General features: G+C 49.6%; 1 protein-coding gene across 1 annotated transcript; it reads left to right on the top strand.

Annotated features, from left to right (window-relative positions):
* Positions 1-3,420: 3,420 nt before the first annotated feature.
* On the top strand, positions 3,421-9,081 carry LOC119104864 (neuropeptide SIFamide receptor; the record flags this gene model as incomplete). The annotated part of the gene is given in 2 exon segments (XM_037228593.1): positions 3,421-3,699; positions 4,305-9,081. Coding segments are annotated over 2 exon segments (769 nt in total), but the record flags the coding sequence as incomplete, so codon positions are not given.
* Positions 9,082-11,755: the final 2,674 nt, after the last annotated feature.

Here is an 11,755-nt window from a genome sequence, read left to right as displayed (position 1 = left end):
GGCGTCAGGTGCCGGGCGCGCGAGACCAACTGCTTTGAAATGTTCATATATATAGATAGATAGATAGATAGATAGATAGATAGATAGATAGAAAGATATAAATATATATATATATATATATATATATATATATATATATATATATATATCTCTCTCTCTCTCTCTCTCTCTCTCTCTCTCTCTCTCTCTCTCTCTCTCTCTCTTCTCTCTCTCTTTCAAATATATACATATACATTTGAAAGATTCCATCCAAAAGTTTTTTCAGAATTAATTTGCACCGCTTGGAGAAGAAAATGGGATGTGTGTTTCATCTGTAAATTTTGAGTTTGACCTCCAAACAGCTTGGCGGTAACAGCAACACGACGAAAGATATATTGCCTTTACTTTTCCTGTCCAACCTCCAGATTCCAACACCATTTCGCAGTGCTGCGAATATTAATTCTTTCCTGATGTCAGGCCAAATATCGTACAGGTGAAATATTCACCCGCGCTCTCTTTTGAACACATACACACACACACACACACACACACACACACACACACACACACACACACACACACACACACACACACACACACACACACACACACACACACACACACACACACACACACACACACACACACACACACACGTATATAGATATATGTGATGTATGCATATATATACCCAGCCCACCCACCCAGCTCGATCCGTTGCTGCCGGCGCACACTAACGTGGTGCGCCGTTTGTTTCTCATGGCAGAGTGATCCACGAAAAGGCCCGAGTTTATGGGTTCATGGGTGAGTTCATGGGTGAGTTCTCGTGAAATAAGTTGGGGAGGCGGGCTATACAACATGGCTAAACCTACTCAGAAAATATGCTATATCGTGCTCCTTCACATGTTCGACCCCCCTATCCTCTCAAACTTGGACGGGCTGAAGCATGGGTGTCGATACCTCGAACCTATTTGGGGGGAACAATGCCGTGGAAGTCGCGAAAAGGGGACAGGTACGAGAACCTTCTCAGATTGCATCCACTTATGCCCGAGTTATCAATTATATATGTTGGAATATTTTGCCAGAATTCTTTCTTTGTGTATTTGTGTATGTATATATATTAATAAATGTATGTTTATATATATATATATATAGTATATATATATATATTATATATATATATATATATATATATATATATATATATAATTGATAACTCGGGCATAAGTGGATGCAATCTGAGAAGGTTCTCGTACCTGTCCCCTTTTCGCGACTTCCACGGCATTATTCCCCCCAAATAGGTTCGAGGTATCGACACCCATGCTTCAGCCCGTCCAAGTTTGAGAGGATAGGGGTGTCGAACATGTGAAGGAGCACGATATAGCATATTTTCTGAGTAGGTTTAGCCATGTTGTATAGCCCGCCTCCCCAACTTATTTCACGAGAACTCACCCATGAACTCACCCATGAACCCATGAACTCGGGCCTTTTCGTGGATCACTCTGCCATGAGAAGCAAACGGCGCACCACGTTAGTGTGCGCCGGCAGCAACGGACCGAGCTGGGTGGCCGATGACAGGCCCCTGCTTTCAGGCGGTGTTTCCTCCTTTCCAAACGCCTCAGGCCCGCTGGTGGGCAGCCTGAGATCGCAGATTTCCGACCAGTGCACCTGCGGCGTCTGCCGGTACTGAACCGCCCCCCCCCCCCCCCACACACACACTACCCCCACACCATCCCCGCAGGTCAGAGCGGGACATGCCACTGCTCATCGCACGCCTGGAGAAAGCCTTGCCGGGCGCCTCCGACTGGTTCTCATGTCGTCTAATGGGGTGCAGTACTACTAAGACTGTACTCTGAGACTGTACTCTTCCTACAAGACTCTGCTGACGCTACGACGTGCGCTTCCGCATGCTCACGCCAGATATGACAATTCAACCCCGTCTCAAAACCGAACTGCGAGAAGCCTCGTGTTTTGAGTGAGCAGACCCTTGATGTCTGATGCTCGCATTGACCCGTGGTTTAACAACTGTACCGCGACGTCTTTAACTCCATGACACGCAAGGCATAACATAATCTCTGAATGACGCTAATACATATATCTTACCGTTTGAATGACATGAAACTAAATTTACCATCTGAATAGCACCAGGATAGTGCAGTGAGTGAAAGCGACATCAACATCAAAATGTTAGCAGACTTAGACTTAGACTTAGCGTCTGAATAGTTGAGACTAATATAGTTTAAACTATTTTTTATTATATTTTATTATATATTAAAACCAAAATATTTTTAGACTAAGTCTGAGTAGACTTAGCGTCTGAAAAGACTTAGCGCCTGAAGGAAATTAAGATATAGGTCACCGTCTGAGTAACACCAGGTCATAGGTCATCGTCTGAATGACACTGAGATATAGCTTTCCTTCTGACATCATCTATCTAATCGCTAGCCCTGTGGTTAGTGTCTTCAATATTTTTTATTTATCTTATTATTTTCTATTCATCTTACTTCGTTATCTTCAATATTATTCAATATGTGTTTGGCTGCATCTCTATGTGCTCTCAGACGGAGGACCACAGACGCATCACACGCAGGAGCTGGTTAAAGACTACGCACGTGCTGGCTGCAGAAGAAGGAAAACGAGCGTAGCTCCGCGTATTCGAAATACGTAAAGCGGTTCAGCGATGAGCAGTGCCGCTGTTGGGCATCGACCATCCGCAATGAAGCAGGGCGACCGGCCGACTGGCCGACCATCTGCCAGGCATTGAAGGACGTTGAAGACTTCTGCACGCCGACACGCAGTCTCGCGGTCCTTCACTGCGGCCGGGGCCGAGAACAAATCGGCGAAGGCGTTCGCCGAGTTTTGGCGCCGCTGAACCAGATAATTGTCTACGACGGATCCACGATCGGCACTGGGCTAGCTTAAGGCACGACTGACTCAGCGGTATCGCACAGAAACAGTTAGAGGCAGCGGAATAGCGCATCAGTTGCCTGACCGCGCGTGTCTCGGCATTTTCGTGTCGGATGTCTTGCTCACTGGCTCCACTGTTTTATCCCGCATAACTCAACTTCAAAAACCGTGGTGTCTCGGGGAACGCAGCTAAAAAAGTCAACACTAGTTTAGGTGTCAGGCTACGCCACCCGTTTTGGTGTCAGTTTCTGCTAACATTTTGGTATTGTACGCCTTCGGGCCCGTGGTTTACTCCTTGATGTTTCGTTTTCCGCCGATACCGTCAGCGTAACACATTGTAATGGTGATTACAGTTACAGTTGCAATTGTTGTCAAATACTCCACTATTTTGAGTGGGCGCAGGATGTCTAACAAAGTCGACGCGCCGCTAAACCACCAGTATCACCATCAGTCAAGTAATCCAGACATAGATGTGCGAAGGCATCCGATGCACATGGTCGATTTTCATCTAATAAGCGGCTTTTCCTTCCACAGGTTCTTGGCGATCTGCTGCGGCATGCGCTGCCACATCTCCCGCCGTCGTGCGCGGCTCATTATCGCCGTCATCTGGCTGCTCCCCATCCTGGTCATGATGCCCTGGCCACTGTTCTTCGACCTACGCCCTCAAGGCGGCGTCCTCATCTGTCAGGAGGTGTGGCCCAAGGGCATGGACGGCAACCTCTTCTTTCTCATGGCAAACCTCATCCTCTGCTACCTGTTTCCGCTGCTGCTCATCATCGTTTGCTACGTCGGCATCTGGGTCAAGGTCTCCAGGTGAGAGGGTGATTTCCGAACTAGTTCACTGTCTCCGCCCTGGTGTGCGCGAGTGTATCCAAACATTTTTAACCGATACTGCTTCTAGGATCACTGTCATATGACTAACGTCTGGTGTATCAATATAGTAAGCAAACATACATCATGAACGCGGTATGTATGCATATAAGTGCATATGAGTACGGGGTATTGGTTGTCAAGCAGATGACAAACATAGGCACGCACTACGTCAAGCGTATCACAAAAATACTCTGCATAGGCTGGTGTATTTAGGTGATTTGGGTGCGACAAAAAACGAAGCGAAACATTAAAAAACTGTCAGAAAGGCTTCTGGCTAAAGTGTTGTGGCACTCATCACCATGATACGTCGAATAACTGGCCGACTGACTGACTGATCCAATCCTGATCGCATGCTAGTGAATATAGCTTATGCAGGTTTAAGATTTGATATCGCCTATAGGTTTAGCACATCACTCACATCGATATGGCATACACACGACAGTCTTTTCTATTTTCGATGCACACTTCTTTACATAAGTCACTTCACATTATAACTCGTTGTCACATGACCTGAGCTGCGTCATCGCATTCTTCTCTCCCCTCAGACGTGACATCCCTGGCGACTCCAAGGACGTGCAGCTGAAGCGCATGCAGCAGCGCTCCAAGTTCAAGGTGGTCAAGATGCTGATGGTGGTGGTCGTGGTGTTCACTCTCAGCTGGCTCCCGCTGTACGCCATCTGCCTGCTGGTCAAGTTCTCCGACATGGAGCGGCTGCCGGCGAGCGTGCACCAGCTGCTGCCGGTGGCGATGCCGGTGGCCCAGTGGCTCGGCGCTTCCAACTCTTGCGTGAACCCTGTGCTCTACGCTTTCTTCAACGCCAAGTACCGTCAGGGATTCCAGGCGTTGGTGCGCTCGGGAAGCTGCTGCACACCGATCAGGATCGACATGCCGACGGACTCCACTTTCCGCCGCTCCTCGCACTTCCACACGGTACAGACAAGTGTCAGTCCGGCGGAGGTGGCGCCCTCCTCGCAGCTTGCACTTCTCAAGGTGGCCGAAAGAGGGCAGCAGCGACGAGGCATTACCGGCGTGTAGATGTCGTGGCTGGCTGTTCGGCGCTGCTTTTTGATCAGCGCAGGCATGGTTTTGGAACAGCAGGGTAAATGTTCGTAGTTTGGTGAACTGAACACCGCTCCTTCCAAGTGGATAGCCTGTGGGGCTACGTTGTTGTGGCAAGGTTGCCTTTACCGTATGCGCGTTTGATAGACAGATGCAGGTAAGTATGCAGTAATAGGCAAATGTAGCTTACGGCAGGTGAAGCAATCTCTATGTTCTTTTGTAGGCGTGATAATGCACATCTGATCGATGTTGCCGCATGGTTTCAGGAAAGCTGGAGTCTGGCGCAATGATCCTGAAGCAGCAGCCATACTTTTACTTTTCCTTGGAGCTGTACCGGTTTACGATGACGACAGACAGAAAAGAAACAATGCACCTGATGGGCATGCTTAAAGCTCCACCTTTGCACTGAGACTGTTATACTGTTGTAGGGCGCTAAACATCTTTGAATGTATCTTGTCACGGAGAGAATGGTGGCATTGCTAAATTTAATTCCGAATAGCTTGTGGAGTTGGCTTGAACAGATACTAGCTTAGCAGCACTTGCTGTGCAGTACCATAACGCAGCCGTCCTTGTTGAGCGATTCCATTTCATAAGATAATTTTGTTTCTGACCACATAGGACTTCATTTGGTTCTCTTTTGACACCGCCTTTGACACTTTGGTAGTACACCGCCTTCCCCACGACAGATCGATCCACGGCAGCCCTTAAAGAGATGGCCTTTCCAGGGCTGTCGGCAATACAGCGGGCGTTTTGTGGGTTTTTCCCATTCCGTTGGGATTTTACCGAGGGCGCGGAAGAGGTTGGTCTATGTTAGAAATCATGCCCTTACAGGAATTGTTTATGGATGGCAAGATTAGAAAGGAAGGAAAAGAAAAGAAAAGTCAAGAGAAGAAAACGAGGGAAGAAAAAAACCAGCAAAGTACGCGTCATTTCAAACAGATCAGCAACCTGCCTAAAACGCGAAAACGCACGCGCGAGACTTGCTCGCAGCTGCACAGTTTTGTCTCAGGGATCCAAAGTGTACAGTCGAAGCCTGTGGCATAGTCCGTTGTTGGTTACTGATGATGAGGCTTATTCGAGGGGCGTGTAATTTGCAACTCTGAGTGGCTTAATAACGCGCAGCTTTAATTCCAAAAAAAAACACAAAACGAAGAGGTGATTTAGTGACTGTTGAATGGTGGTCGGAGGCAGGGGCTCAACTGGCCTTACTTTATTGTGGTGTTTGTTATTTGCACTCAGCTTCCATAAAATCAACGATGCTTACAAAGAAGGATGCAAAATATTACTTAAAGATGTGAGCGGTATGCTTATGAAAGACATATGCAACACTTACAAAAAGCCTTACTCTTCAGTTGCTCCGGCAAAGCCCTCATACACTTTTCCCTCAGTTAGCATGTAATGCGTTGATCCAAATTGTCAATCGTCCCTAGCTATGCCCGTATAGCAAGTTTTGCTACAAATAAGAAAGCGGGGAGCAGCATAAGCATCTACATATTCGCAACAATTGTGTGAAACAGATATGACGCATTCGCCTGATTCTGACGTCGACTTCACACCGCTCCTCAACTTGCTTATTTGGCTCCGGATGCGTTCACGCATAATTTGAAGGATCAAACGTGATGAGACAGTGTTTCATCATCATAGGAGACATGCCATGGGCCTGGCTGGTTTCCAAATTTACCCCCTGACATTTGGCGTGTTTCGCGAGCAGAAGTCAAGTCGTTTGGATTTGACTGTGCTGTGCGCACGTGCTGATGTGGTGCGGTTTCCAAAGTGCACTTTGGATGTGCAGCACGCTCCGTTTTTACGCGAGGTGTGCATATGTGACAACTGTGAGTAGTTTTGTAGCGTAAATCCGGCGTTCGAGTCCACCGCCCATCGAATCACGGTATGACGTCACACTAAACACCCTCAGCTGTGACGTCATCACACGACATTTTGGAAGGCAGGAGCGCCGTGTTATATCATAAAACGACGGTTTTTCGACAAGATTTTAAACGCGGTGGTGTGCAGACGCTTATCTGCCATTCGTACGCACATAGCAGAACCACTGACACACAAATACAGTGGTATACCAGCTGCGCTCCAGTGTGATGTAAATACGCAACGAGCCTTGTCATTGTCTGTGTTTGAACATGATCTTTGGAAAGCCGCAGCGAAGTGCCGCCCATCTAGATTTGTACGATGGGCGCACATTTCGGTGTGATGCTGGCCTCCCCGAAATGTGCTGGGGTTGATGGCGTGTGTGCGGACTAGCTGGAGAAGTTTATTGGCCTATGAACGCCATAGTGCGTAATGCCATGGCATGATCATGAATCGCTATGCTGTGTAGGTTTATAACCGCTGGCACGTGCTGTCTTGCGCTTTTCGATGTTCTTTTTTAGTACGCGGTAGGCCGGTTCCTTACTCCTGTACGTGATGTTCTTTCGGCAAGGCATCTTTCAGGTGAGACACGTCGCTGCCGGCTTTCCACACACTGTGGACTGCCACTTAGAAGGCCTTGGAGCGCGCTGGTCGCCTCGGGAGGAAAGTGACGTCACTTACGGAGCGATGACGTCACCTGGGCTTTACGGGTGTAAAATGGGTTTATACGGGCCTGGGCGCCCCTCGCCGAAGCGAGGCAAGATTGATAGCTAGTGTTGATGCGGTAATGCGCCGCGGTGCTGCAAACGCACGACGGCATCTCCGCTTCGACGCGCGGCGGGACGTGTTTTGCACCTTGTAAGTTCGTCGATCAGAATTTACGAGCGTCGTGCTTGTTGATGTGTGCATGCGACCATTAAACAACTGGCTCATTCGAAGCTTATTTTTAGGCGACGCGTTGCATGATGTTACAAAGAGCATACCGTGCTTGGGCTGTCGCTGCGTTGACGGCTGGCGATAGCACACATCGTCATTCCGCGACACTTAACTAGCATGTGAATCACGTAGGCCACCCAAGGCGACGCACCTCAGCAGCGGTGCAGCAGTATATTGTACAGTTACGTCTCTCAGCGGTATAGGAGGCCACCACACTGCGTCTAGCCGCCACCATAGCCCGCTGTAAGCCTGACAACCCTCAGCATTCTGGCGAGACTTGCGATCCGCCAGCTCTCCGTGGTAGCGACGCGGATGATACAGCTGAACCGGTAGCTTTCCTCCCTCACCGTTGTCGTCTAGCGGTGCCGTGACGCCGGCACAACGTCGACATCGGACGGCGGACGGCTGGCGCCCGTGTCACGCCGTCACGTGACGTGACGCGGGCTGGCGCCGCTCCGTAGCCAACCAGCACCGGTGACCTGTCCGTGGTAAGCGAAGCAGCGAGGTCACGTTGTCTGTGACTGGAGAGGCCGGCGGTGTTTTGCACGCAGGTCGGAGGAGGCGGCTGACTTCTGGAGCTCTAGGTGTCGGTTGTGCTGCGGTCCGCCGCGAGACAGCCGGTGGAGGACCGACGGCATTGCCACGTTTACCAAATGTGTTTGGGGAACGGGGCACGACATGTGTTTGGAGGGCTTGTTACGACGTGGGTTTAGAGAGCGTGGTACGACATGTATTTAGAGGGTACGACATATGTTTGGAGGGCGAGGTACGACAGGGTTTGGAGAGCGTGGAACGACGTACGTTTGAGGCAGGATGCGACATGGGTTTGGAGGGCTTGGTACGACATGCGCACGGGGTGGGATGCGACATGTTTGTGGAGTGTGTGGTACGACATGCGTTTGGGGTGGCACACAGCATGCATTTAGACGGCGTGGTACATGTGTTTAGGGGGCGTCGTACAGCATAAATTTGGAGTGCGTCATGCGACATAAATATGGAGCGCGTGATAAGACATGTGTTTGCAGGGCATTGTTTGTCCTGGTACAACATTGTCTGCAGGGCGTGGTGCGATAAACGTTTTGAGGGCGTGGTGCGACATGGTTTAGAGGGCGTGGTGCGACATGGTTTGGAGGGCGTGGTGCGACACGGCCTGGTTCTCGCGGCGCCGATGAGGAGCCCGGGGGCTGCGGCGACGGCCAGCCATCCCGCTGTTGTCGCTGAGCGCAGTCTCATGCCGTGGGCAAACCGTGTCGTGCTCTTGATCGGGGCGCTTGGGATGCGTTCAGGCCCGTCTGTTTGAGGATGCTCCCGCCGATAGGCGGAGGTCGCACCGCTATGACCTTGACATCTATAATGACACGCTGTTTGTTCGGTCAAGGTCGAACGTGCCGAAGTTCGCGGCCTAACGCAAGGAACTTGTTGAATGTCGATGATGATGCACAGGAACGTTTATTGAAATAAAACGTGGCACATAGTTCTTTTTTGAAGGCGGCAGTAAATGACTTGTTTCAACACCCGCCCGGATGGCCGATTGCATACCCTTCGCTAGGGTGAGGGTCAAATTGACGCCCCTGAAACCTCACAAACTAGGAACGATATGTACACCAATTTCACAGGGCGGGGGGGAGTTGGCCAGAGTGTGAACTCACTTGTGTCAAAATTTGAAGTCCCTAGATTATGAGTCTCCTATTAATAAGGTCAAATAAGGTCAAATCCCATATTGGCGTTCAAAGTGCCCCCTGGACCTCCTTATGCAACTGCCTTGAATTTAGATACCTACTTTCAGTAAAAGTCACTGGTGTTCGTTTCAAGTCAGTGGACCTTGACTGACCTTTAAAAGGTCATAGTGATCAAAAATCCCAAAATACTTCTTAGTTTGGCTTTTGAGTTAGCGGCAATGGTTGCGCTAGACGATATGTTCCTTTGAACAAAATGATGACCCGGCTCATGTAAGGCCAGCGACCTACATCCACCTGTAAAAGGCTTATTCAAGATTATGTTGCGGTTTTCGTTATTAACTCGTTCGAAATGATCACCACAGGCTACCACTTACAGCAATCTATCGAATAAAAATGCAGGTTAGGTTTACACCTTGGTCTGACCTTCACACCTGATCAAAGGCCATCGGAAGGTGTTGTTATCATAACTTGTATTGTTATGTTGCCTAAACAACTATCTTAGGGATGCATGTCTTCGTCTAACACTCAATTGCCGCATCAGGTTGAACAAATCCCTAGAAATAGCCTTCGCTGACAGCACCGGCCTGCCTTAACCTGTCATAGGTCAACGGCTTTAGAAGGCATCTGTTAATATTTTTACCAAAAGATCCGCCATTCAACTGAATGCATCCATGCATTGTTTAGTGCCACACCGTTCGGCAATGATTCTGGAAAAGCCAGCGTAGTAAAAGTAACGCCCCACCAGCGCGTGTTAGCACATGACCTTCTGCGGAGTGCTCAGTGGTTAGCTCTGTCCTCGCAACCAGTCAACGGATGGCGCGTTATCAAATGCAGTCTGAACCACTCTACATTTGCAGCGGGAGGAAACTATTTTTGTTGACCTTGTAAACATGGGTGCCCCAAGGTCAGGTGAAAGACACCCTTCCCGCTATTACTCACCGTCTTCCCCCTATTACTCACGGCCTTCCCCCTATTACTTTAAAGCTGTTCCCTACTGGCCGCGCCTTCTCATCGGACAGTGCAAGCCCTCCGGCAGTCGCACACGTGACCCGCTCGGCAGCCCGTCCTAATTGGCTGGACCGGTCGGCCGCCCCCGGCCATCGCAGAGGCGAGTCCAGCATCGCGCAGTGGGTGCATCTAGCACACGCCACCATACTCCGGTACACAAGATATATGATCGGTCTGGAAGGCTTACCACAACGGCACACGGACGTCAATAGCACGCACGAGTGATAAGCGGCGTCGCAGACCCTGTAGAGGTAATCGGCGTCGCAAAGCCCATGGAGGTAATCGGCGTCGCAAAGCCCATAGAGGTAACCGGCGTCGCAAAACTGGCGTCGCAAAACCCATAGAGGTAATCGGCGTCGCAAAACTCATAGAGGTAATCGGCGTCGCAGAACCCGTAAAGATAATTGGCGTCGCAAAACCCATAGAGGTAATCGGCGTCGCAGAACCCGTAGAGGCGGACGTCAGGGAGGTAAACATGGTGCTGTTGGGCCTCTATGCGCTCCGCCGCCTCCACCCTTAGCGCACAACGCTCCGCTGCCTTTTGACCTCGAATGCTGACACATTGGATTATCCTCCCGATGCGCTTGTCCGAGCCGCGTATGAGCCGGGTTGTTAGCATTCCGGCTTGATGATCACTATTGAAGGGGAGGAGCCACGGATGGTCAGCCTAAGCCACGTGATCATTCACGTGAAGTATTGTTCAAAAAGTGTCTTTTTTGCACGAAATTCACCGTGTGAGAAATAGCGCTGCATTTCCTGCCGCCTCCCATTCGGGCTGTTGTTCTCACTGCCGTTTTGTGCAAACCACGTTACAGAACACGTGTTTATGTTGCGGACCGCTCCACCTCATATTATGTCACTCAGGCGCACACTTGCCCTCCTCCCTACGGGTTTGTTGTCACTAGTATGGAGGCCAGCCTCCAGAAAAACGTATCTTTGACAGCCCTCGCCACCTAGTGAGCGCTAGCGAAGTAGCGTTTAAGGTGGCGTTACTGTCGATGCTCTGGGCAAGGGGCATGACGACATAGGGTGATACCACTATAGTTTTCTCCCGTAACCATATTACGGAATCGTAGCTGTTTTACCATGCCCTACTACATACAAAACATTAAACACGTAACATTTACACGTAACATTAAAACTACATACGGTTTTAATTGATTTCCTGGATTAATACCTTGTAATGGCAGATTTTACAAAGCTGCTGCGACGCACGTCATATGCCCCGTGCTGCATCCTCCCTCCACGTCCAGATTCTTGAAGATAAGGATGCGGAAGGTCTTCACAGGCACGTGCGGAACACACGGTCGGAGAATCCTGGTAAAATGCGCCGACAAAGGTGCATGAACACCTATGTTACAGTAGCAATGCGTAAAACTATACGTATGACGGTAAAAGCTGGCCTGGAGGCTATCACATGAACCGTGCCGTGGGAGAGGATAACGGAGACA

This window comes from Pollicipes pollicipes, unplaced genomic scaffold, assembly GCF_011947565.3.
Source record: "Pollicipes pollicipes isolate AB1234 unplaced genomic scaffold, Ppol_2.1 Scaffold_6052;HRSCAF=7182_pilon_pilon_pilon, whole genome shotgun sequence".
Taxonomy (NCBI): Eukaryota; Metazoa; Arthropoda; class Thecostraca; order Pollicipedomorpha; family Pollicipedidae; genus Pollicipes; species Pollicipes pollicipes.
The sequence above is the reverse complement of the archived record's forward strand: the minus strand, read 5'-3'. Positions and strand labels throughout refer to the sequence as shown.